This window comes from Panthera tigris, chromosome X (genome assembly GCF_018350195.1).
Source record: "Panthera tigris isolate Pti1 chromosome X, P.tigris_Pti1_mat1.1, whole genome shotgun sequence".
In the NCBI taxonomy this organism is placed as follows: Eukaryota; Metazoa; Chordata; class Mammalia; order Carnivora; family Felidae; genus Panthera; species Panthera tigris.
In genome coordinates this window covers 121,657,993-121,685,676 of record NC_056677.1, presented here as the reverse complement: position 1 = coordinate 121,685,676, position 27,684 = coordinate 121,657,993, and the positions used below count along the sequence as shown (strand labels likewise).

Below are 27,684 nucleotides of genomic sequence, written 5' to 3'. Positions count from 1 at the left end.
GCATGCGGGCCCTTTGCGCTAGAATGTGGCTGGGAAATCAGAGGAGCTTCGCCCTTCGGATGGGGGCATTTCTAGCGCACGCGCAGTGACTTCTCGCTGGGATGCTCCGGTGCTCTGAAAGGCCTCACCCATGTTTGTGGGCAATCCCGAGACAGGGCTTGGTGGCACTGCCGCAGGAAGCATGCCACATGACGCCCCCGGAAGGATGGGCAGGTAGGAGAGAGCAGAGCTCGTTTGCAGAACAATTCCCAGGTTTCTAGAGCATATCAACAACTAAGAACCCAAATTCACGTGGGTGTCGCCTTTTTGTACTTCAAATGAGACTGTTCACACCAAAGACAATGCTCCTCGCATTCCGGCACCACCTATTAAAGGCTATTTAGGGATAAATAAAATCTCGCTCTTCGGAAAGCTGCCGGGTAACCGGAAGGCCCCGCCTTGGGAGCGAGCTACCTGGCTCTCCCAGCCCCGGGCCCTGGCTTGGAGGGCCTCGCCACGTCCCTGTCACCCAGAGGGCGGCCCCTGGCAGAAACAGAGCCACCTTGCTCTTGGATAGGAAGCCCCTATCCAACGACTGACTGATAAGAGACAAAAGGACTCCCTGTGAGATCGGGCTCAAGCCGGGCTCCAGTCCAGACCACCAGCTTGCTTGGCTGTCTCTCCCTGCCCCGTCCCATTCTCTTCACTTCCTTGGAAGGTTTCTCTTCTTTAAAGTGCATTCTCGGGAAATACCCAGATCGGGCTCCGCTTCTAAGCCACCTGAATGTGGCCGCCCCGGCCCCATGTATGATTTCTCACACCTGTGAGTCTTACTCTTGGGTCCGTTTTGTTGGGGAGATCTAATCCCTTAGTCTCCCTGGGAGAAAATAAGGGCTTAATCTAGATTCGCCACCCTCTCTAGCTCTTCAGAAATGTACACCATCATGCTACAGCATAAGAGAATCTGTCGTGCTACTAAAAATGGCTTTAATCCATTCTTTGAGTTCCTTATTAGCACTAAATTGAATAAATGCAAAAATAACTACTTTTGCATAATTCCCAAGCTTGCAATTATGAAGTGAGGAGCATTTGCAGAAACTTAAAGCCTATTTCCACATAGCTTTGCTTAAGATTTATCAGAATGCAGCCACAGGCTCCTTCATCACACGCTCACTTTCCACCCTCCCTCGTTCTGGCAACTCTCGAGCCCTCTCACAAGGCGGGTGGCTCTTCCCATTTTACAGATGGCAGGGACTAGAAGCAGCGCAGGGAAACCATGTACCGCACGGCACGTTGCGGGGATCCGTGCTGGTACAAAACACACATCGCTATGCTCCATGAGAGTTTGAACATCTACAATGTGCCGTGATTGTTTTTTTCATCCTTTGATACAGCTGCTTGTTCTTCCTTTTTCTTCTTCTTTGTTTCTTTTCTTTTTGCTTCTGCTTCTTTAAGCAGGGACAAACACACCAACAAAAAAAGTGCCTGTCACTCTACCGTATTGATTGTTTCCTACTAATTACACTTTATTTAATTAAAAATAAAAGCCAATGTATATCCTCGGCAAAGAATCTCACTAAGTTGACAGCTTAGAAACGTGAAGCCTCTCTTTGTTTGGGGACACAAATAATCCTTGAAGGCTAAGAGCAGGAGTTTACCTACATTGCCCTCCCCTTGTCCTGGAAAGAACAGCTCTGGGAGCCGGCGGCGGGGGGAGGGTGCCATAGAAATAACCTTGTCAATCCCTCCCTGCCAACAAGGGTGCTAATTAGTGCCAATTAAGAGCCTCGTTTTTTGTCTGTGGAACATCTGTCCATAGGCATTGAACTCAAACCCCCAACTCATTTTTTTCAAGGCCAGGAATATCAGACGGCAATTCATGTTCGGTCCCTGCTAATGCAGCTTGATTTTAAACTCATAAGTTCTGAATCCTGTTCTTAGTAGGAGGATCAGCCATTCCATTCCGGCATACCCCAAGCGTCATTCACATTTACCTGATTTTGACAAAGATATGCCTTCGGGAAGTCTAAGATGCAGACTGGTCCCGATGAGAAGCGGCAAAGAGAAAAACCATGGGAGAGACCCATGCTCTGTCTCATTTGTTTTAAAGTAACGTATTGTTACCTAGATAAATGGTCTTTGTGGTGTCTTCTTTCTTTCTTTCTTTCTTTCTTTCTTTCTTTCTTTCTTTCTTTCTTTCTTTCTTCTTTCTTTCTTTCTTTCTTTCTTTCTTTCTTTCAAATCCTGGTGGGGTAAAGGCCAGTGTAAAATAGCTTCTTTTTAATTGAACCTATTCTGTGTACACAGTGTGTCCATAAAAGCGCCTCCATCATTAGCGTTTGGTGATGCAAATGAAGGTGGCCCCGCTGTTTCTTTCTCCTTTTATAGAGTGCCCTTTCCATCAATGTTTGGGACGGGACAAGACCCTTGCGACTTGCAGCTTGTTTTATTCTGTGTGGCCACGAGAGGACTTCCATTGCATTCCAGGGTAGCTCAATAATGAATGACATGGCATCACAGACAGTACCTAGGCTATTTCTTCCTACTGCAAAGTGCGTGCTACATTTTCTGAATTCACTGCAGACTGGGAAAGCAGCGCATTTCATCTGGCAAAGATTCCTTTCATTCGGGTGTTTCTCTGGATTCCATTAGGAAGCCTTTGTCCTTTCACTTCAAAGTAAACAAACACATTCATTGATCTTTAGAGAACTATCAAATTTTACTACAAGACGCATTATTGCTATATCATTTTCTTCAGTTCCCTAATAATGTTATTTCACGTTATTCCATTTGTGACCCGCCCGGTGCAGTGAAATGTCAGGAGTCTTCCCACAGTGAGGTAGAGCCTCACGAGAAGTAGAAAAATAAATTTATTTAAAACAAGATGGAGTTCTGGCTGCTAACACATTATAAATGGTTCCATTTGAAATGTCTGAACTGGGCACACTTAAAATACGAGGGCATATTTCATTAACATTTATGCAATTTTTCAGGCGACTTTTCCCAATGTTTCACTCATCATCAGATGAGAGAGAGCTTGTCAGGAAAAATTACAGTTAATGGTAGTTAATGGTGGCCAAATTCAATGGACTTGTTTCTATTTTGTTTCTCTCTTGCTGGAAATAATGAAAGTATTACATGAACAACCCTTACATTGCTTGCAAAAAAAAAAAATGCATCCAGTTCCAAAGGTAGGTAACACAAAGCTTCATCTGATTTATAAAACCATCTATGTAAACCTACTTTTATGTTTTATTTGATTCTAGCCATTAGCCCGAGCTAAGGAAGTAACTCTAAAATGTATCTCGCGGCAGCAATTTGCCGTACTATGCCAAATTAATCTGCATGAGTCTATACCTGTTTCTAGGACACTGGAATGCATGTTTGTGAAAAAGGAAAACATTCAGACTATTGTTTCTGTGGAATCCGGGGGAAAGTCAAACCACCGGGCTTCATCACGAATTGCAACAGTCTCTTCCCCAGACACAACGCTCGCCGTCTGTATTAACCACACCATCGACAAGACTCCTGACTCTCGATTGCTAAATCAGCAGTTGCAGAGAAGCCTTCCCAAACCCTTTCTGGCTGATTTGAAGTCACTGAGTTGGATCCCCAACCAGTTGAAGTTGGACATCCTTTTGAAAAACTGCGTAAGTCACCCATCTGAAGCCAATCCACTCTGAGCTTTCAAGGTAGGCCAACTGGCAGAGTCAACTTCAATCAGTAGTCTGCCTGCTTCTCTTTGAGTTAAATATCTCTCATTGGACATGCACCAAATGATGAAGACGTGCTCAGAGGGCACTGGACCTTAACAAAGGACACACAGTGCAGCATCAGCGAATCTCTAAGCCCTTGTTCCATACTTTTCGATTTGTTGCTCTCTTGGCTTTCATCAGAACTCAGCTGCAGTGAGAGAAATGCGAAACAAGGATCCTTCCACCCCAAGGCCAGGTCCACCTGGGGCCGATTTGCTGGCCGAACTTCATCTGACGGCAAACATTAGAGCCTTCTGACTTCTAAGAGCTTCGTTTCTACTTCTCTTTGTAGATGAAAATAGACATTCTTTCTCACATTGCCACCTGGGTTTCCAGGATCATTCCCACCCCACCCCCTTTCTCCCCGTGGACAAAAAAAACCCAACCAAACAGAAACAAACAAACAAACAAAAAGCTACAAGGACAGCAAGAGTAGGCTCAACTCACAGTAAGAAGCATCCCTTTAGTAGGATGACTTTACAACTTCCAAGATAAGCTGGGTTTCTGGATCCACTCTACGTGCTTCCTCAAAGAATAACCATGAAGGTAAACTGGAGGGATACTGGTGTGCCTTTAAAAAATGCCCTCCACGAAAGTGACTTGCTACACAGCCTGGATGATGTTGCAGTCTGAGATCTCCAACCTCAGCGAATAAGGCAATCAATCGACCGGATTTTGCAAACACGAAATCTCAGCCACTTCCAAGTCCAGGTGACCAAGATAATGCAAAGAAGAACCTGATGTTAATCCCAGAAATAAACATTTCAGTATTTGAGTTCCTCTATCTTATAAGATAGCTGTTATGATATATTCCAAATACTATCGCTGAACGATCCCAGTCTCTACAAATTTTAGGAGACGCATGTTACTGATACTGAGTAGACGCCAGGACTAAATACAAGTAACAATATGTAATTGGTGAAAGCGGCCAGTCAGAACTCCTCTCTGCTGCCCATCAATACTATCAACACCTCAGATCATGTGAATGAGGTAAGACACGATGAAAATTCTAAATGGCCTGTACGTTATAGCCATTGTTGTAAAACATGTTCAAAACTAACGTTTCAGTCAGTGAAGTCATTCAAATGATAATTAAATGGCGTACTGTGTGCCCGGAAACCTCTTTGTTTTAAGCGTGTAGATCAGAAGACCAAAAATTCCAGTGTATGAGTTTATAACAGCTGAACTGCAGAGTGAATGCTCCTCGTAATAGGAGATACGTAATCAAGAAAGTGCTGAAATAAAAGACACGTTCTTGGCTTCTTTGAAACTATGATTTGGCTGTTTAGGAGGGATTACATCAGCTCTGGATTACTGGTACTGATAGAGCCAAGTAATACACAGAAAACCAGTGCAAAATGGGAGATTCTTCCCTTTAGTCTCTGGATGGTGTGTGATGGAACTTCCCTCCCAAAATGAAGGAGAAAAACTATCTTCTTAATTGTGTTCTTTTCCCCCCTCAATCTAACGTCATGCAAGTTCGCATTCCAAAAACACATTCCCGCACACAGTTTGAAGGGGACAATCCACATGCTTAGATTTGAGAGTTGACTTCATTACCGCATTTTCAATAATGCCAGCATTCAGAATGGTCTCAAAAGTCACCAGGATAATAGGACTATTATCTCTCTCGGCAATATCTAATAAAAAGCTCTTAAGCACATCCAGTCCCTGGTTTTATAAAACATGGCAGCAAATTATCTGCCAAGAATGTTCGGTGATTCTTTCTCTATTCAGCCAGCTTTTCTCCCCACAGTGAGGGAAGATGATCGGGGGATTGGAGTCAACCACTCAGGAGACAAACTTAAAATTGCAGGTGGTCCGGGGAAAAAAAATAAGAAATAAAAACAGACAAAAGGCTCCTCCAGAGGAAATCTTCCTAGTGAGAGTTGGTGAGGTTTCAGAACACCTTCTATGTTACCGATGCAAAAATCAAGCCTCCGTGATTTTTGAATGCAAATTGTAATTTCACTAAGCTGCCTAAAAGGGACATTACACGGGGAACGTACTTTCTGATCTGGCGGGGCCACCAGAGGAAAGGCGAAGAGAGAATGGCAAGATAAACAAATACGGAGCATCTCCACTCCAGGTGGCTAATGAAGAAGAGTCTCCCTCTTGGGGGACGGCTCCGTCATGACTAAGTTATCTACATGTGCATGGCCCAAGTTGGTCCACACAACGCTGGTAGGTATCCTGGGGAAAAAAAATTCTATGGCCAAGTCAGTTTGGGAAACACTTCATATTCTATACCCCTCCTGTAGAAACACAGTGAACATTAGCATATTAAAGGCTCAAAGGATTTCTACAATGAAAAGACTTGTTAGTTTTTTTTTTTTAACCCACTGGTGCCCAAATATATCTGATCATAAAAGACTTTTTTTTTTTCCTGAGTAGCAATTACCATTCCACAGTGATATTTTATGGTAAAGAACTGAGTGAAGGTGAAGCTAGATATTTTATCTATGTAAAATAATTTTGCCCTGCACATCCACATAATTGACAGAAAAGTGAGGTTACTTTCTTTCCCTCTGAATTGATTTGCCTTAAATATCCACACCATTTGACTGGGCATAAGTTTAAGGCCATACAGCCAGAACTCCCAAAGAAAGTTGTTTGTCACTAATAAGGAATTATTGTAAACAGCCCAGTAAAAGCCTGATTTTCAATTAGAAGATGAGGCTCAATATACTAAAATCCTTGAAATAACCACCCAGTGCCACATTCATGACGTTCTGGCCAACCTGCCTGGTGCTCACCCCGAGTGCGGTAATGGACCGTTTTGTTTTACAGTTGAGAAGCTCAATGTATTCTTGTAAATTATCTGAGACAATTACATTTGAAAAAAAAAAGTCTGAAACCAGTGCTCTACAAATAAAAGACCTGGGATTAACCCTGTAGAGTCGGTTCTGAAAAACCTTTGGCAAAGCTGTTCAAGCTCAATTCCATATGGAAGTTCAAAACTGTGTTTGGCCAAGTTATTTATTGGATGAGGGTTTTAAATGCTTGCATTTATTTCAGGGGCTGTTTCTTTTCTTTTTCTTTAATATTTTTTAATGTTTATTTATTTTTGAGAGAGAGACAGAGCCCGAGTAGGGGAGGGACAGAGAGAGAGGGGGAGACACAGAATCTGAAGCAGGCTCCGGGCTCTGAGCTGTCAGCATAGAGCCTGACGCGGGGCTCGAACTCACGAACCGTGAGATTCTAACCTGAGCCCAAGCAGGCTGCTTAACCGACTGAGCCACGCAGGCGCCCCCGGGGCTGTTTATCTTCATGCAGAGTGAGGGGAGTTTCCCAAAGGTGGCATCTTAGGAGAATAGAGAAGCCATCTAATGCCTATCTCTATATTGCTGTAAATGCTCCTGCGTGGTCTGACCCTCCCTCCAACAAAGACAGAACACATTTTAAAAAGCCACCCCATCCAGCACCTTATTGATAAAAGAAGAAAAAAAAATCCCGGGAACGTGGGGAGGCGTGTCTTCTGTATCAGAGACATGCTTACAGCTCCGGGGCGCACAGACCTCCTACGATGCTGCAAAGCTCAGCCCTGCCTCCCTTTTCAGTGGCATCTGACTCTGTTCCAAACGATGACGCCAGGTGAGCCTTTCACGTGGGCTGCCGAGGTCCTGTAGAGATTTCGTGTCCCGAGAGACGCTCGGCCACATCTCCAGTGACTGATGTGCCCACTTCCCGGTGGCTGTGAGTATTCTGCACACGCCGAGGGTCACATTCCGTCTCAAACGTTCGTCGGGAAAACGGCCCTAATTTTCTCACCCATTTCCCGTTAGATGTTCGGCTCATGGACTGTGCCCGTGAACCAGGCAAACTGAAGGGGAAAGAAGGGACTCGAGGATTAGGTTCCCGTGAGAACAAGAACAAGGCCATGTTTGATTGACTGCTGCTGAAATACGGCATTTCGCTAATTATGAATGAGCATTATGGAACTACCTCTGAGGCAGCCTGTGGCATCTCCGTCTCTACTTGGGTTAGCGAAAGCTGCTGGACTAGAAATAATTAATATTAATGATGAGCAAACTCTATAAACCACGGACCCCGATTTTTTAAGAAATAGTTTTACTGTTGGATGCCACACAAGTAAGCCTCATTTTGCACAATAGATTTGTGTCTGGAAAGTGCCTGTAAATTGATGTTTTGAAAATCAAACCATATTGTAAATGCATGAGATGAGCTTCCTATTTAGAGGAAACCTGCAGTGAATCATTTTCAAAGTGAAGGCTTCTTTTTAAGGGTGAAAAATTACCTTTTTATCTGTTTGGAAATATATGCTAGGATTTTTGTGACAGGTTCGCTTCGAGTGGGAAAACATCTCTATATGTCTTTTTTTTCCCTCTCCCACGTAAAATGGTGAGTTATAATCATTCAGTGATAAGCGTCAGGCAGCCAAACGACACCACAGTGGAGCGGGTGTGTGGGCGTGCAGCCTCTTGGTTTCATTGCACACACTGTCGCGACTTGCCTGCCTTGTCCTCTGCCTTCGTTTGAAAGGAAGGAACTGTTGAATTGCCATTTACGAGAAACAGTTCTTTGGAACCCTTATTCGAATTCAACTAAGAAAAGAGTTTTGGGGTGCCCGGGGGGGCTCAGTCACTTAAGCGTGGGACTCTTGATCTTGGCTCCGGTCGTGATCTCACAGTTCGTGAGTTCGAGCCCCTCATGGGCTCTGCGCTGACAGCCCGGAGCCCGCTTGGGATTCTCTCTCTCTCTCCCCTCGCCTCTCTCTCTGTGCCCCTCCCCGACTCGTGCTGTCTCTTTTTTCTCTCTCTCAAAATAAACAAACCTAAAGAAAAAAAGAAAAGAGTTTTGTGCCATAGCTTCAAACGTGGGAAATTATGTAATGGCTTTAAACCAGAAATGGCTTGATGTGCTCTGATGTGCATCATTAACTGTCTCATCATATCTAATCAAACTTTTTTTTTTTTCTACACGGAACTAAAAGACAACAGGCCTGAATTGTGGCATGATTTTAAAAGTCAAGTTACTTTACAGTTTAGAGGTAAAAGTTTTAGCAAGAGCAATGGCAGGACATATGCTTGGGAATGCTCGTATTATTCTGGAATCTTGGAACAGGGCTTCTGTGAGTTTAACATAAAACGTTATGCCAAGAATGGTCTTTGGGAGGGTTGTTCTTCCACAGAGGTGGTCGGTCGCTTAACCAGGATGGTTCGTGCTGTCCAGGGAAAGATCACTTTCCAGAACATAGAAATTCATTTACTTGCACCGATACATTTATTTTACTCACAGATTCAAGCTCTCATAATAATAATAAAGGTGCCAGTAGCAAATACAATGGGTGGCAACTTCTAAATTACATAAATTACCGGACCACTTTTGATTCTGTTTAAGAGTTGATTTACGTCACATATGGAATCAAAGTGCTAAGACGTTTCTTTGCTCAGAAATACTATCTTCCAAGACTGTTTTAGACTGCCACTTAATATACCACTTAACTAAATTCCTTACAGTGTGCTTTTCCTAGCAAGGGAAGAAAAAAGATTAGTCTACTGGGTCCGAAAGAGATATTCAAAAAAAAACCACACACAAATATTTTTAAACAGTGCATATCTACTTTATGGCAATGTTCTCTTAACTCAGTGCTTAGGAGTAAAGGAAATAGCACCGCAGTGGATTATTTTTCATAGTTCACTCAGCAATGTGTTTACTAAGTCACTGTTACAACTACGCGCTTATATATTTTGATATACAGTATGTTCCACAATAGTGTGTCTTCTGAGATTTCTTTCTTATTTTTAAAACCTATTTAAATGTTATTTTACCTTCCCTCCCAGCAAAAACAAGCTTATTTCTCAAGGGATTCATAGTCAAGCCTGATCATAATTAAAGGCAGAGTCTGAAATGTCTTTTTAGACCAAGGAAACAGAAGCATCAGGAATGATTTGCCCAGGCAAGGGAATAGAGTGTTTATTTCACAGAATGGCGGGGGCTAGCCCATGAAATTTTATTCATATGTTTTCTTATTCAGACGAATCCCCTTATGCACGCATACAGGAAAAAAAAAAAAAGGAACTCAGAAAAGGATTCTGTTCTATCTGATTAGAACACTGCCAACATGCTTGTTATGATATTTCAGGAGTAGTTATTCATGTACAAGTGAACCAAGTGGTCCACGACTAAGACTCAGGAAATAAGCCCAGTGGCGATTTTACAAAAGGTGAGAGGCTGTCCTGGGAATGGGGGCGGGGCGGAGCACATCTTCGATCAGGCTCTGGTCCTCTGTTGTCCTCTCCGCTATGTCTGAGGAGGTACTGTCATTTCCCCAAACAATCGAGTTCAGATGGATTCTGGGATGAGTAATTCCATGGGTAGGTAGGAAGGCCAGGGTTCAGGGATCTCTTATCGGAGCCGGCCGGACCTGGGTTCCAAGACACGAACCACTGCAGTGTGACGATTCAATTAGCTAGTGGATATCAACACTCGGCACAGTGCCCGGCACTTAATAAGTGAAGCTTTTATTTTTAAAAATAACCACAGAATTCAAAGTACAGCTGTGGCTGTGATAAGATGCTGTGATGAGCTCTGAGGAGGGAAAGAATGTGCCTAGCACCGAAAGTGTGTGCACACAAGACACTTCAGCCATTTGCCGTTTTTATCCCCAGGGGCTGGGGTATGTGGGTCAACAGAGGAAAGGTTCGACGTCGTCCAGGTTTGCTAGTTCTGGAGAGGTGGTGCCCCAACTGGGAACCTCTGGTACAATTCAGAGAATCGAGTGCAAAGCTCAGAGCACTCGGTAGTGATGACGGTACTAAGCGTGAGCATAATGAATCACAACCATTAACGTGTACAGAGAACTTCCGATGTACCAAACGCTGCGATCAGCACTTCAGCCGCTTAGTCCTGCGACGTAGCTGCTATTACTATCCCCGTTTTACAGATGGGGAAAACTGAGTCACAGAGAGGTTGAGCAACTTGCCCCAGATCACATGAGTAAACAATGGTGGAGGTGGGATTCGAACCCAGGCGACCTGGCTCCAGAGCCTGTCCATTTCCAGCTCAGCACTATACTGCTTTCCATGCGTGGATTGAGGAACGGAAGAATAAAATATATCAAGATGTTTGTAGTAATTGACACCTTCTGGATCCTTCCTGCTTTCTGGGTCTTTGTATCTACCATTCACCCGATGACGTGGGCTGGCTACCCACCGTGGAGCAGGCCTTGGAACCAGCTGCCGAGGAAAGGCAGGCGAATCCACACCACCCCTCTCCTCAAGCAGCTCGAATCTATTATGTTAAAGGTGCTACCTGGGGTTCGACAGTCCTCACGAGTGGAAAGTCTGCTGGTCGGGCTTTCCTGGACATTCCTGGGGTTTGGAGGAGGGATCATGATCGAATGTGTCTTCTGTTCCTCCACATCTCTCACTCCCAGCTACCTGACACTGTCTGACAGACTCTTTCCCACACGACAGGTTTCGTGTTGGATATCTGTCGTGTGGGAAAGAGTCTGCCGACTTGCCCGGAATGAGAGCGTCGCTTCTGTCTGAAACTGCTCCTTCCAGAGAGTTCAAGAGATGTTTTCTACGCATCGTGTAGGAAACACACATCGAAACCCTGTTACGAGCGTGTCAACAAAGAAATTCTAAAAGCCTGGTCAAACAACCAAAAAATTCCTGTTACGGAACCACAGACATAGCCCGCAACTGATTATAAAGCCAGGCTCACCACGTAGGGATGGAACATCCCTGAAATTTCAAACGCCTCAGCCCCTCATTTTCTTCAGAAGTGAGACACTCGCTATTGCTCGTTTCATTTCCCCGGCTCGGGAGCATCAATATGATTTCATGCCCTTTATGCCACAGGGCAAATCACTGACTACTCGCCCTCTTGATCCGAAAGTCTGTCGTGTGGCTGTCCTGCATTTCCCTACTGCGCCGAGCCCTGGGCACAGCCATCGGTGGTTTGGGAGTGGCTGCCACTTGGACCCCAGGACCCCTGAGGTTTGTCCGGGAAGGACCCCCCCCCCCAGAAGTATCTTTCCTAAGTGTCTCTACGCCGTTCTTGTGCATCTTGGCTTCCCACCACCCTGAAGTGCATTTCAATTTCATGCAAAAAACAGCTTTGCTTCAAACCACGGCCACCTTTTATGTTAAAAGAATCCACCAAGACAGAATCTTTTGGTGCCCCCCCCAAACTCTTTCTAGCAGATGGAAAGGCAGATTATTTCAATGAAGAGGCTGTCGCTGACAATTGCAAGCAATGTTTTCTCAAAGTTCATAGCAACGGTGCACTTTTACGATTTCTTAGTGACTGGCAGGATCTAATCTTCAAGGCATGGTGACCACGATAGCATCCCCAAATTTTAATCCAGGAGTAAAGGTCAAGGCAGATCACAGTTTTCAGGTCCACTCGAATCTCCGAAGAGAGCACCCCCCAAAAACCATGAAGATAAAGGGCCGACCTAACCCCAAATCGCATGCACTAAGACAGTGAGGTTATAAAGAGTATGCGATTTGAGGGGAAAGTTTGCAAATTTTTCTACAAACGCTCAAACTATCACTAAATTGAATAAATGGTACCTTGGGTGCGAGTAGGTGGGTGGGAAAACGCACCGAGTCTTGTCAACGTGGTAAAACATTCAGGAATGTGCTGGGCATAGCTAATCTAACCAGGGGAAGAGCGGTACACATGGGGATTGATTTTAGGTCAACTGCTCTCTGCCAGCATTGGGAATCGATCCTTTGATTCAAACCACATCGATACCACAGTTCTGAGAAGTAATGGAGGATATTAGCAAAAAGAGCACTCGACTAGGACTCGAGAAGCTTAGGACTAAGCCTTGCAACACTACGAGTTGTAGAAGCCTGGGCACCTCGCTCAAGCCACCCGAGCCCGACTTGCCTGACTCCTAACGTGGGGACAGAAGTCATGCAAATAAGTGCCTACAATCGGCTCCGTGAGCTCATCTGACAGCAGCACAATTCACTGCAGAATCTGAGGAATAGCGACTCTTCGTTTTCTATCTGATGAAGCAAAGGCTCAGGGAAGCACCGAGTGATGTCATGAAGTCACGTGGCAACGATTGCGACAACCGGGATTTGAACGTCCCATCTCCCGGCTCCCAGGATTGAGTAAGAGACCACATGTAACAAATGTAACACATGATTGCAGGGGCGCCTGGGTGGCTCAGTTGATTACACATCCAACTCTTGGTTTTAACTCAGGTCAGGATCTCACAGTTCACGAGTTCAAGCCTCACCTGGGGTTCTGTGCCAACGGCACAGAGCCTGCTTGGCATTCTCTCTCTCTCACTCTCTCTCTCTCTCTGACCTTCCCCTGCTCATGCTCACTTGCTCTCTCTCTCTCTCTCTCCCAAAATATATAAATAAACTTGAAAAAAATGGAAACAAAGCCATTAATGACTGTTCAACTGAAATGTGATACAGGTATGGCAGGCACACTATAAGAAATGAAAGTTTGAGTCTCATAATCCAAGAATCCTAGAGTGAAATTCTAGCTCTTTCACTAACTAGGTCCACGATCCTGCGCAAGCCATTCACCTGCTAAGAGGAAATCTCCTTCTCCGTAAGGTCGGTTTACTCTTACACAGGGGCTGGAGGATGAAAGGTGGTGCATGGCGGGAGCAGACAAAGGGCACAGGGTCCCTTGGGATACCAGGAAGGCCCGGTGCCCGGCATTAGCTCTAGCAGCGGCTGGGTGGCCGTGGCTGTTTGGGGTGAGAACCTTCAGAGGACACGCCTGGGAGCAGTGGCAATGACGGCAGTGGCGGCATCAGTGACGACATGTGTACGTAAAGTGCCTAGAAGTGGGGGCTAGAGTTACCCAAGCGCAGTGTTCCTGTGCGGGTTCTATGCTTCCCTCCTCGCTGTACCACATGATATATGAAACTGATTTCGGAGACACCTAGAAAAACTCTCTCAGTTTCCAGAGATCCTAGACAACTTCTAGATATTATGAGTACTAGGGCCTTTTGGGGGGGGGGTGGATTTCCTCTTGAAGGTCTAGAAATACTTCAGGTGGCAAATCATTACCTTCCACCCCCCACCCCGGTTCCCTGTCTCCCACACTGCTCTCTCAGGCACCGTGGAACCTGAACGAAGGCAGTGTATTAAGGTTGCACTGGTGGGTCCTGGGTGCCAAGATCCCAGGGGGTAGCCAAGAAAAGACATTGTGTTCACTTGGGCTTACAAGGCATAACGTCCCTCTGTCCCTCTGTGCCCATCTTGGCAGCATATTTGGAGATGTCAATCAAAGAGCTTGGAGAACTTGTCCTGTTTGGGTCCTCATTATTGAAGTGGATGGATGACCCACCAAGAAAGGCATGTGTCAGATTTTTCAACTGATTTTACAGCTGTAATTGGGCACGCGTCTACAGTATTCCACCAATTCTACCAATTCTGTGTCAGGAAAGCAGAAGGGCTGTTTGTGAGACGCCTGACAGGATGGGAGAGAAGAATGAAAATAGTTTACGAGCGGGGTGGACATTCCTTCTCAGCTACTCCAGTCTCAGCTGTGCTGGTTGGTTGGGTTTCTTTTCCATTTCTAGGAATGGTCGAGGGGCTCACGTACTGTGCTGCTCTGCCTTCTGGACCTGGAAGATTTGTGATGCGCTCCAGCCCTGCAGCCGTCTGGGGACAAGGCAGCATGTTCTTTTTTTTTCCTTTCTTTCTTTATTTTTTAACGTTTATTTATTATTGAGAGACAGAGAGAGACAGAGCATGAGCAGAGAGAGGAGGAGACACAGAATCCAAAGCAGGCTCCAGGCTCCGAGCTGTCAGCACAGAGCCCGACGTGGGGCTCGAACCCACAAACTGCGAGATCGTGACCTGAGCCGAAGCCGGACGCTTAACCGACTGAGCCACCCAGGTGCCCCCAAGGCAGCGTGCTCTAACGGGCATGGGGAACTCTGGCTTCCAGTCCCAGCTCCCCCATCTCTAGCTGGAAGACTTCGGGCAAGTGTGTTCCCCAAGCTCAGCCTGGTTTCTTTTCACCTGTGGCTATCTAACAGGACTGACGTGAAACTCCCGTGAGGCTAACGCATCGTGCGAAAGTCTTTACGGTAATCAATCACGGTGGGATTATTTTCAGCATTACTTCCTTCCCTCCCAGTTACTGTTGAAAACATCAAGGGGAGTTTGGAAATAAGCCACTGGTTGATCACACTGGGAAGACATATTTTTTTAATTATTCCACTATGAAGGACATAAAAGCAACGTTTCAATTGTCAACCACGTTGGCGAGCAGGAAGGGTGATGGCTGAACCTCTCATGAAAACGGACCTAAACATCAGTTGTCTTCTTTTTGCTTTAATAGGGGAAAATGGAGATTTCTGGACAGAGACGCTGTTCCCACCACGGGTCACAGAAATCAACCTTAGTAAGTCCCTCAGAGGCACGGATCCGTCTGTCTCTCTGAAGGGAGCATCTTCCAGGCATGATGACACAATTGAGCTGCAGGACCCAAGCTGAGGACAGACCTGTACTTGCCTACGCAATGTCCACGTCCACGTGGGCAGTGCATGCGAGACCCGACTCAGTGACGGTATTAAGATCGAATGCTCTCCCTGATCTAAACCAAACTGACGGCGACCATTGTGGCACGCACCTGCGGTCGGTCCAGTTGGCCTAATGCCTGGGCAAGATCACAACTGACTGGAAATCAGTAGGGCCATCTCCCAAGTGTCTATGAGATGGCTTTAGTGGAGGTTAAGGGCACATGCTCTGAAGTCTGTCTGGTTCTGGCTTTGTTATTTTGGCTCCGTGGGCAACTCACTCGATGCCTCTGAGTTTTGGTTTCTGCCTCTGTGGAATATAACGAGGTGACTGCCACAGGCTCGTTATAAAGGGACCAAGCGCCCGGCACATAGTGGGCACTGGGTAGATACGGGTTGGCTGAGGAACTGGTGTTATCAGTGTAACTCTAACCTTTGCTAACCTGGGAGCTCCTTCAGGGAGGGGTGTGTGGTGATTCATCCTCAATGTACCACAGAGCTCCGCCCGGAGCTTTACGGACTAGGGGCTTAATGCGTTTTTGCTGAAAGGGAACCAAAGTTTCAATGAGTGAATAAATATTGCTACAAACCAGGTAGAAAAAAAGAGATACTTGACTTTTGTCTGAGGGAAAGAGAGAGAGAGGTTTGCCTCTAATGACAGATTCTCACAATCCACCAGAAGCAGATGAATCTTGGGCACACATACAACACACAAATCAACTCTGATCTTTCGAGATTTATGCCACCTGAGCAAAAAAAAAAAAAAAAAAAAAAAAACACACAAAAATCTGTGTTTTGAGCTTTTGTCAGGCAAGTAGAAACCCACAGCTCCCGCTGAAGGAGCCCTGCCTCGCAGTCTTGGGGCCTGTCAAGCACCAGCAGCTTCGGCCCTTCTCCACGCGAACACTCCAAACGCCAATATTGCTTGTTGTCACATTAGCCAATATACGATCCTCAAAATAAAATCCTCTTGATGTCTGATTACTCTTCTTAAGGACCTCATGCTGATTCATTTCAAACTGTGAATTACCTTTAATTCACAGCTTGAACAGGCTGCCAAATTTGGTTTTCTCTGCTCCCAGGTGGCTGTCCCTGATGTGGTGGAGGACGTCCAAAAAAATATTAAGTCCTTAGGAAAAGTTGGCAAAAGCCCCGAGATGCAGGGCACACAAGACAGGTTCAAAGCAAGAGTTGGCATACGTCTCGATGTGAAACCCGGAATGGCGGGAGGCGGTGGAGCTCATCGAGTTTACCTGTTTATCAGGAGAGTTCAGTTGGGCTCCTGTAAGCCACAAACTGATCATCAACATCCCCCAATTCCAAGTACCCAATCACATACTCCGAGTAAGAATTCATCTGATTAAGAAAATCACAGCCCTTTTCTCCCCCTGCCTCATTACACAGGCACTTTGTTACCAGAACTTTATCCGGAAAGCAGACCGAACGTCTACTTATAAAAGAGTATATGAAATTGCCACCGATGTGGACTAAGGCTCCACAGTAAGCCCAGGCCATTCTCGAATCTCAAATCACATTCTCAAAACGAACATTTTCTTTTAAGTTTATGTATTTATTTTGAGAGAGAAAGAGAGGAAGAAGAAGAGAGAGAGGGAGACAGAGAGAGAATCCCAAGCAGGCCCTGCACCATCAGCACCCTGATGTGGGGCTCGAACCCACAAACAGTGAGATCGTGACCTGACCCAAAACTAAGAGTCGGACGCCTAACTGACCGAACCACCCAGGTGCCCCAAAACAAACATTTTCAACGAGAAAAATTTAGTTAGGATGGGCAGGGTGGTGAATGTGAGGGTCTTTCTTTCTTTCTTTCTTTGGTTAAAAAACTTTTAAGTCACCTAAGAAATAATATAATGCTTGTTAGTGGTTATAATGAACTGGAAAACATTCTAATAATAATAATCTTTCTATTCTCTGTGGTAACGAACTCTTCCTACCACAAAAAGAAGAGTTTAGAAATAATGTTTTATTGGGGTGCCTGGGAGGCTCAGTCGGTAAAGCGTCTAACTTCAGCTCAGGCCATGATCTCCTGCCCGTGAGTTTGAGCCCCACATCGCCTCTGTGCTGACAGCTCAGAGCCTGGAGCCTGCGTCGGATTCTGTGTCTCCCTCTTTCTCTGCCCCTCCCCTGCTCACAGTCGGTCTCTCTCTGTCTCTCAAAAATGAATAAACGTTAAAAAAATTTAAAGAAAGAAATAATGCTTTAGTTCAAGCAATTTTGACCAGGTTTTGCTATAATTTATCGTGGGACTCCTTCCCACTAACTTCAGCCGTACAAGTCTCCCAGTTTCAAAATGCCCAATGTGGTGTCCCAAATCCCTGAGCTCATGAGAGTACACGAAGAAGGGCAGCGTGGTGGGAGGAAGAGGCCTGCGTTCGGGCTCTCTTGCCAAGGAGCGGCGTCACTCACTCGGCCCTCTGTGCGCTCACGGCCGACGTGTCCGTTCAAGGTAAGTGTGCACGGTTAGTTTGTCTTCACGCTGGACTGTGCACACTTCACGAGGAGGGACCGTATTTTGGCTTTGCTTTTCTCAACGAAACAACGGAAAGAATCCGGAGCCCCTCCAGGATGGCTGGCAAGCACGGTAAGGTGATGTGAGTAAGAACAGTGGGCGTGGGCCCTGGGCCCTGGCCTCGTGTGCACACTCAACAGCACAATGATTATTGCCCGAGACCCTCTGCCATTCTTGTGACGGTGTAATTCCCCCTCCTCTCAACTAGGGCTACATTCAAGGATTTGTTCATGTGGCGTACAAGGCCATCGCCCACAGGTAAACTGAGACTGGCCACAACTAGCCTGTGTCCACAACGCCTTTCCTCAGGTCTCTGGGTCCAGGGCTGGGAGGTTTTCAAACCTGTAGCTAACACAAGTGAAAGAGGCGGTTTTATGGCAAGGAAAGAAAAGCGCTTTGGCTACATCTGCCTTCATATTGGGCTTTTATGGAAACTCTCCAGGCATTCAAGACAGCATGGCTTAAAACACAGGAGCTGCTTGATTAAAAGGGGGGCTGGATGGTTTCCAACTGGACAGAGTCCAGATGCTAACAACCAACTATAACAAAGGCACTACATTCACAAAATTACCTGACGTCAAGGACTGACAAGATGGATACCCTGGAGTTCCCGGATGCTGTCTGAAAATGCTTCTCGGGGCAGCCGAACACATCTTACACGTTCCCATGTAGGATGGCTCATAAAAGATCAACGAGGTCAAGTATCTTTGTAAAGCCACTGTACTGACAAGGACTTGACAAGATGTTACACACTAGAAGAAGCAGTCCAACTCAACAAAGAAACCCCAAGTTCTTTGGGTTTGCTTTCAGTTTTCTCCTCCATCAGTCCTTAATGGCTTCTTGAAGAAACTAGAAAGTAACATACTGTCCAGTGTATACATCCAATCCCTGAATCTCATAATTGAAATAAATGGATCTTTCAGAGGCAGAATGCATATGGTACCACTGTACAAATATACAACTCTAGAGCCCCATGAAATACAACTTGACCCTCATACGCCCATGTCCCACCCTCTCTTGGGAGATAGATCTTTTAGAAGCCTTGGGTGAGGCCTGTTCCAACACTCACAGACGTGGAGGGAAACAAAGACAATTGGCTTTTCTTTCCTCCAGAGATTATTTTTTAATTTTTTTTTTGTTTTTAACGTCTGTTTATTTTTGACAGAGCTGGAGACAGAATGCGAGTAGGTTAGGGGCAGAGAGAGAGGGAGACACGGAATCCGAAGCAGGCTCCAGTCTCCAAGCTGTCAGCACAGAGCCCGACACGGGGCTTGAACTCACGAACTGTGAGATCATGACCTGAGCAGAAGTCGGACACTCAACCGACTGAGCCACCCAGGCGCCCCACCTCCAGAGATCATTAAGGGCTAAAGGTAAAGTCATTTTTGTGTTGTTAAATCTAGTTACTAAAGAGTATAACTTGTTTAAAAAATATAACTGTTTACATTTGAATTCTGCCAAATATTTGCGTGTGTACCTTTACACGTATATGCATTGCTCATCACTTTGCTTAACTTCCCTTAAGGAACTCTATCTGTATATTTTGAAATAAAAATACATGCACCCCCATGATTTACACTCGTATCCTCTGAATACCTAGGTCAGTGCTTCCCCCCACCCCGGTACTCTAACTACCATGAACAGAGATGGAAACTCAGGGCTAATGCTCTTGCCTCAATGGGCAGAGAGAGTTCTAGCCAGAGTGGGCAGGATATCACCTCATGGACGGACATCCCATAAAAAGCGCTGTCTGTCGATTAGATCTACCAGGCGAGGAAAAGACCCAGCTCTCCAAAAGCCAGTCAGACCGCTGGGGTCAGGCCCAGAGAGAGCAGCGGCAGTCAAGAACACAGACGGAGCCTGGCTGGTTCCCAGGTTGCATTCGCACATACTCGGATCAGTGTTCTCGAACCTGCTGCCCGTGCATGCAGTTCTTACAAATAATCCAGGCCCAAATGGAAGGTCTACATTTCTTCAGCTGGGGAAAAGAAGGCCAGATGAGGAAAACTAATAAAGTATTCCAGTAATTGAGGGATTCGGCTTGTAAGACTCCCATCTGTCTTACTGTAGTAGGTGGTGACTGCGTGTCCAGGACATTCGCCGGCCTCGGGAAGGGGCCTCTCCTGCAGCAGGGCCAGCTGAGGCGTTGTCTCCCACCAAACTTGGGCTACCCATAGTCTGTCTACATACACACAGAATGTTCTTAGTTGCCGGGAGGATTACCCTGCCTGATGGAAAATCCTAGAAGCTGGCTTGAAAATCACACTGTAGTAAAATATGGGAGTGATAGTGCTGGCTAAGTGGATGACCGTTTGGAAGCTAACAATTAAAAATAATTACCATCGCTCTATCTGTCCCTTTGTTAAACCCATACCCTACCATAAAGAAGGGAACTTATTCCAGCCAAAGTCTGAAGGACAATGCTCGGTCTTTAGATCCAGCAGCCAAAAAGAGAGTGGCTCGTTCAGAAAATCGACTCTGTATCTTTTCAGTTTTACCCATGCTTCCCATAGAGAACCTTAGTCCTATTGAATTACACAGTATACCCCCGTGCTATGAAGTGCTGTTTTCTGGAAATGCAGCCTCTAACTATAAATCACAATTGACGAGTTTATTTCTGTTAGTTACAAACTATTGAAATATTGACTTTTATGGTCTGTATGGAAATCAGCGTATTTCACAGCAGGAGCCTAATACTCTTGCTTTAGGAGTAGGATCATTTTCCAGTGGGAAAAAATATTTTTTTAAATTTTTTCACGTTTGGAAACCTGTGTTGATTCCCTAAGTGCTTGCGTGCGCACAGGCGTGCACGCCCATGCGTGTGTGTGTGAATTTTACTGACATTTTAATGGGAGAAAGGTAAGGTAGGAGGATAAGATCTATTGTTTACTAGAATGACAAGAGAAAGGGCAAGTCAAAATGCGATGAATGGAAAACACTGAAATGAACAATATCAAAAATGATTTTGATTTCTGTGTTTCCATCTAATTTAGTCTTTAATTCAGGGTTATAGTTGTTTCTCCCCTTTCTTATTTTTGGTCACTTCTTTAAATGAGAATTCTTGGTTGCTGAAATTGAACCTTGATTAGAAGGTGCAAATCAGGCCAGAAAACCAACTAAGAGCACTGGCGATGGGAGCTTTGCTATCAAACGGAACCAGGAACGTGGACGTGCCATTGACTTTCACAGAGCCTTGGTCTATGTGGGAGTAATTCCCAGTTGTTTTATGTGATTTTTTGTGATCTTCCAAAAGGTGAGCAATTCACTTCAAGTGTGCCATTAGACCACTTGAATGTCATAAATTATTTCATTTCAAAAATTTTCAAGAAGGTGACTATTACTCACATAGAAAAGTCGACTTTCATTTTCTATTATTAGGAATGAAAGAAGTTGTGAGAGAAATACTCCCTTGATACGTTCTTGGACAAATGGATATTACAAAATCTACAACAGTTAATCTGAGGAAATTGGTTTCTCCATACCCCTTCTTCAGTTAACATTAATAAGAAATGAAGACGGCACTGAGTGAATCGTTCTGAACTTCAACCCAGCGCCATGTAATCTCTTATTCCCTCTCTTCCAGGCTGCCCTTGTTTGCATTTAATGTACAGTCCCCAGAAGACCTGCAAACATGGTTGCCGAGACGTGTCCTTTCCCCTCCCCAGTCGGGGTGTCAGAATGTCGTGTCTAAGGATGCCTGCAGCTGAAGTTACACAAAGTTCAAACAACCAGTCAAGAATCATAGTTGATTTCATACTCCAGGTACCGGTCCAGCCTGTATTTACATCATTACAGAGTCTAACGGTGATCTCGTTCAGTTTTACTGTGACTCGCTTATTGTGGGCAATCTCATTCTCCTCCCTAACTGAACTCCATATTATTAGGAGCCAAGGTTCCTATTGTCAAGGAGCAGGACAGAGAACAAGATTCGCCCAGCACCGAGGCACCGTTCCCTTGCCAGATGCCCCCGAAGAAGCCTGTTTTGGAAATCAAAGTACTTACGACTCGAGCGGTACTGACTTTGTAGAAGCTCTGCCGGTCGGGTCGCTCCACTCTGAAAAGAAAGGCACACACAATTACCAGCCGTGTTTCCCACTGTCAAACGATCAGTCTCAATGCAACTGGTCTTCACACGTGCAGCCCTTCCAGTTACATGTTTTCACGGCATCCCGTCACAAATAACACGTGAATAAAATAAAGGAGCCGCCTGGATGCATCACAGTATGACTTTTTGCTATTGTTAATCCATATGTTATGATATTAAGTAGGAATGAGAAGAAAGTGGGGGAGGGGGAGAGGCCATGAACGTTTGGACTGAGAAGAATTCTTTTTGAAAACACCTACTTTGTAAGGTGAATCCTGGGGTCAGATGTTGGGATTCCTATAAGGAAGAACACACATAATACAAATATTAGTTACAATGATACAAAGCGAACAGGACGCGTATCTTTCATCGTCGAAGATAGGACTTGACTAACGTTTGCACAAAGAGAGCCACTGTTAACGATTCCAATAATCCGGCTTCTGTGCAGAGCTCTATTCGAAGGATAAACATTTGCTAGTCGAACCTGCTGCAACATGACCATAACTGCCATTTCATCAGAACTGTAAGTTAAGACCGCTGTCTATTTGGAAATGTGTACAACGTGGGAACAAATGACCCACATGTGTGAAATTCAAGTGTTTAATTTCTCACTTAGCTAGGCAATGATGTCTCTAAGGAAGTAAAGGGGCCCTGGTTCAAACTAACAAATGATCATGGTTTTTGGAGAAGCGTAAACAAGACCGTAATTAATAGATGTGCTCGGTTCCTCCTTTTTATAGTAACCACTCCAGTTTTCTACCTTCGCTGTGACACGTGTGCAATAGGTGGGTCTCATTTTCACAAGAGAAGGGTTCTTAAGACTTCATTACAAATTTGGTGAAGTATGGGAAGCGATGTGAAATATGTCAGTGGAGCACATTATTTAAAGGGATTTGAATTTGATTTGAAAGGCATCCCGCACACAATTCATTCACTGTTTTTTGAGAAACGCAGATGTAGACACAGCGGGCTTTCGGGGAGCACGGCACACCTGTGTGGCGCCTGACGAAACTGGCAGGCAGGGGCACCGCAATGACGTACAGGGCGCGCACGACACCGTGCGGATGGAAGGGAGAATCCTGACTGCGAGACAAGAGCCTCGAAAGGGAGACCGTGAATTCAAGTAAACGCAAGAGTCAGTTATGTCAACCACCGTTGTAAGTAATCCATTCGTGAAGCCGAATCTTGCCACCCTATAGAAGAAAAATAGAATCGCAGCATCACTTGTCTTTGAGAGAAGCAATCAAGAACAGTAACACTGTCCTTTCACGGAAAGCGAGTTCTGCTACCTATTTCGCATGATTCTGCTGCCCGGGAGACTTCCCTTCCAGCAAGATCGCCACTCCAGAAGACTACCATAAACTCCACAAGAGATGGAAAAGCCTTCTCAACTAAAGAGCTATCACAAAGCCCATGCAGATTGCTGCTCAAAGATTTCTCTACCCTCACCCGATAGAGAATTGACTTCTGACGAAAAACTCTAATAAGCTTGGCCATTTGATTCCACTCCTTAGCAAATCATAGATGGTGGGGAAGGGGAAAACAGTACCAGAGGCACAACAAAGTCAGAACTTAAAAAGCACAAGAGTCTATGGCCACTTAAGACGGAGGCAGGCATTCCTACCCATCTTAATAGCTCCCGAGGGCATAATTACGGTCCAGTACAGTATTACAGCATAGTTCAATCTCCAGCGCTCATCATGATGTCTAAGTTACAAAGAAAGACTAAAGCGTGTTCAGTATAATTTTTATAAGAAGTCAGAAAAATATTAATTACATCTCAGAAAGATTCGTATTACATGACTCCTATGGAAGGCCAGCCTTTAGTTATCCAGGAATTTCAATCATCCAAAATACCTCATCTCCCAGAATGAGTGGTTAACCATTTGTATGTCCTTAACTATACACCAATAATTCTACCTGTTATTTTTTAAAAGGGACTCCATCACAACTGTATGGGGCAAGTTTGGGCTCATGTACCCTTAGAAATCAAATGACAAGGTCGAAAGTCAAGTAGACCAAATACTTGATCAGAGAGTGAAACATACCGGTCCCAGAAATCTGGACTGAATTTTTAAACATCATCCAAGAATTCTGGACTTCAGACTGGAACCGTCAGTTGTTCAAAGCATCAGGGAAGTGACTCATGACATGAATTCGAGGGTTATGTTATTTACTGAATTTGACTCACTGGAGTTATGTATTCCTGATACCATTTTTAATGTTAAGCTGGGTAACCCTTTTTAAAAACAGAATTCCAAGAAAATGAAACACCTCTGGATATTACCCAAGTTACTGTACAAACACACCCAACCCTGATCGGAAATGGCTTGGTTGTGGGAAAAAATTTGCATTCTTCATGCAATAATTGTTGATGCACATAATCCAAAATTTAAAAAAAAATGTCTGACTTCAATCTGTGAATTTTGCTCATAGATATGTCATACAAGTAATTTTAGTAATAGACTTGATAACGATGCCAAGTTGTGTTCACAAACTTCTGTGAGGCTATTTAAAACAATTTTTTTACCGTTTATTCGTTTTTGAGAGACAGAGACACAGTGTGAGTGGGGGAGGGGCAGAGAGAGAGAGGGAGACACCGAATCCGAAACAGGCTCCAGGCTCTGAGCTGTCAGCACAGAGCCCGAGGCGGGGCTCGAACCCACTGACCACAAGATCATGACCTGCTCAACGGACTGAGCCGCCCCAGGCACCCCGAGGCTATTTTAAATAACAGCCTTGATCATCCTACAATGAGAGGCTCCCATAGGATCTAGATTCTAGAGCAGGGATTGGTCAACTTTTCCTGCGATGGGCCAGATACTAAATATTTTAAGCTTTGGGGGGCATGCAGTCTTCTGTCGTAACGATTCAACTCTGCCACAAATTTGTGTGGTTGGATTCCAAGACAGGTTGGTTTACAGACACTGAAATTTGAATTCATATCACCCGTGTTATTTGACATCATTCACGTAACTCCTAATACTCGTAACAATATTCACATTCTTTTTCTTTTGAAAATCCCAACCGTTTAAAAAACCTAAAAGCCCACAGGTTGTAGAGTGCCAGCCTCTGTCTGGAGTTTGATTACCTCCACGAAGCCTTGACTGAACTTCCCCTGAGGACACTATTAGCTCCCTCACTTCTGCTGAGCAAGGTATTCCCTTCCTTGTGAGTTTTTTCCATTCTGTCTGAAAAAACACGGCACTTTCAATTGGGGATGGATAAGTAAACTTCAGTAAGTTGGGAATTTTAAACGGTGTCTGCTTTTGTAAGTTTGCAGAATCACGGACTCTTTGACCCGAAAAATCCAGTGGGAGGATACAGCACGCACCCACACGTGTGCGCATGTGCACACACCTCCACTCAGATGGTACAGATGGGGAAACTGAGGTTCAGAAGAACTTGAATGGGACCACCTCGCCAGCAACCGGCAGAGCCAGGATTAAAAGCAGCCACGTCTGCAGCTCCGAAGGCAAATAAGACAGAACCTGTACGGCTGTGCAAACTCTATCACGTGTGTACGAAATAGATGCTTTCTGGGAGGGTGCTGTCACCTAGTTCCGGTGCAAGCACTGAGGAAAGGGGGCTCACCCCAGTCACATGTTTTTACTGTATGTGTCCGCGTTTTGGAAGATGAAATTTAAACCGAGGCATCTGTAAATCTGTGTAATAAACACATCACCAGAACACCTGAATCTAAAGGCTGGTATACCTGATTGACTAGCTGGGTCATTCGGGGCACATTACGTTACTCTGTGCCTCAGTTTCCTCCCCTGTGTATTAGGGAGAGTCAAATTACCAATCTCTTTGGGTATGAAGGAATGAATCATTTACTAGATATTATCGGCTTAGAACATGGCAAGGCATGTCGCAGGCATTATGTCGTTGATGGCATTACCGTTATTTAAAATGTACTTTTCTTTCAGACCAACGTTTTGGCAGGAACCAAGTGAAACAAAAGAGTGGGTGTGTAGCCATCCCGGTCTCACCATTTTATCCCAGTCGCTTCTACCTTTATCATGGGGTCGATGGGAGCACAGATAATTGGCAGAAAATGCGAATTGCGCCTGATTCCAAATTGTGCACTTACTACAAAAGCCCGTTTAAACAACCGGTTCTATTGTATACACTGGTAAATGTCAAAATCGCAACTTGCGCGGATGATCTCTAAAATTGGAGAACGCAGCTGAAAACAATGCAATTGCTGTATCAGTGCGTTGGATTCAACGTCCGAAACGGCTCAGCCGATCCCTTGGCCAGGATGCTAGGGAGGCGGACGCCAGTCCAGGGCCGCCTAAGGAGGGACAGTGGGTTTACAGGAGGGGATGACACACACCCGACACGGACAGAGAGGGTTGCTGCTCACTTACTTCTGACCCCTTTCACAGGTGGGAGGGGATAACTGAACGCAGTTTAGGCCAATGTTATTGTTGAACTCATGGCCCTAAACACTGAAGGGTCTGACTGGGTTTCGGAATCTACGCTCCTTGGCTGGCACTCGGGGTCTTTCACAGAGACGCACTTGCTGGCCGGGGGTTCATCTCTGTCCGCCTCCCATCACACGACTCTGAGCCAGCCCCTCGAGACCATGCCAGCATGGATCGCACCGTGACCCCTCATCTCGCCGTGCCTCTGCCCGTCCTGTTCTTCCGCATGGAGTGTTCTTCTCTTGGGCCCTTCTCCGCCCCTCAAAGTGGTTCTCGGAACCTTTCATTCTCTATGAAGACATTTTCTACATTGTTTTGTCATTTAGCTCATAACATGTAGAGGGTTTTTCTTCACCCCTAACTTTAAGTCTGTTGTATGTCCTCAGAAAATGGTTTCTGAATAAATGGATGGATGGATGAACGGATGGTTAATTGGACGGAAGGAAGGACGGGAGAAAGACATTACTTCTTCTTTTAAAGTGTGCTATTAGAATAGCCACGGTTACTTAGGCATTTTAGAAACTGATGGCGAGAGAAAATTCTTACTGGGAGCAGGTGAGGGGAAAAAATGAAACATTTGACAATAGCACTGTAAAAGAAGTTCTGTCAATATGATGTGTTGGCGTGTAAAGATCTGTGTGCTTGTGCGCAAGGACTGGAAGGTGATATACAAAATTGAAAATCGATCCATTAGGGTGAAGAGTATAGGTTTTTTTGTTTTTGTTTTTGGTTTTTTTTGATTAAAAAGTCTTGGATGGGGGCACCTGGGTCGCTCAGTCGGTTGAGCATCCGACTTTGGCTCAGGTTATGATCTCACAGTTTGTGGGTTCGAGCCCTGCCTCGGGCTCTGTGCTGACAGCTCAGAGCCTGGAGCCTGCTTCGGGTTCTGTGTCTCCCTCTCTCTGCCCCTCATCCTCTCTCTCTCTCAAAAGTAAATAAACATTAAAAAAATTTTTTTAAAAGTCTTGGATGTTGCTGCTACATCATCTATGTGGACAGGGGCTGTGCTCTAGGTAGTACACCACACAAGCCAGTGTCTGGGGGTATATGCTCCTGGAGACTCTCGGTAAAAACAAGATTTCTATCAACATCCCAAGGGGCAAGAGGAAGTCTAGATTTTAGGGCACCAGAGCACCAAGGCCATTTTTATTTTTAAGGATCCAACTGGAAGACCGGTACAATTAAACTAAGATAAAGGAAAATGGAGGAAGGAAGAGAATTGACCTGTCCTGGGATGGAAAGTGTGTTCTTCTCAGAGTTTCCAGAAGTATGCATGGCAGTGAGAGGAGCAGGCCAGGAATGGGTCATCTCCTGGTGAGGAAAAACAAAGCAACTTTATTTTGGGGCATTGAGAAAATGAAACACCTTCTTGGCACTCAATATAGCAGGGCCCATTATAAATACTTACTGACTTAGTCGGCCTAGTTGTT

General features: G+C 45.1%; 1 protein-coding gene across 8 annotated transcripts in view; it reads right to left on the bottom strand.

Moving 5' to 3' along the window:
- AFF2 (AF4/FMR2 family member 2) overlaps nt 1–27,684 on the bottom strand; it is a 452,543-nt gene that overhangs the window by 116,566 nt on the left and 308,293 nt on the right. For 2 of the 8 annotated variants that reach the window (XM_042973735.1, XM_042973736.1), the window contains exons 5-7: nt 27,479–27,565; nt 22,085–22,121; nt 21,743–21,794 (exon numbers count right to left, since the gene is read on the bottom strand). In XM_042973735.1, coding sequence (XP_042829669.1) covers nt 21,743–21,794; nt 22,085–22,121; nt 27,479–27,565 — 176 coding nt within the window. The remainder of the gene's footprint in view (nt 1–21,742; nt 21,795–22,084; nt 22,122–27,478; nt 27,566–27,684) is intronic. The other 6 variants (XM_042973737.1, XM_042973738.1, XM_042973739.1 and 3 more) reach the window with 3 other exon arrangements.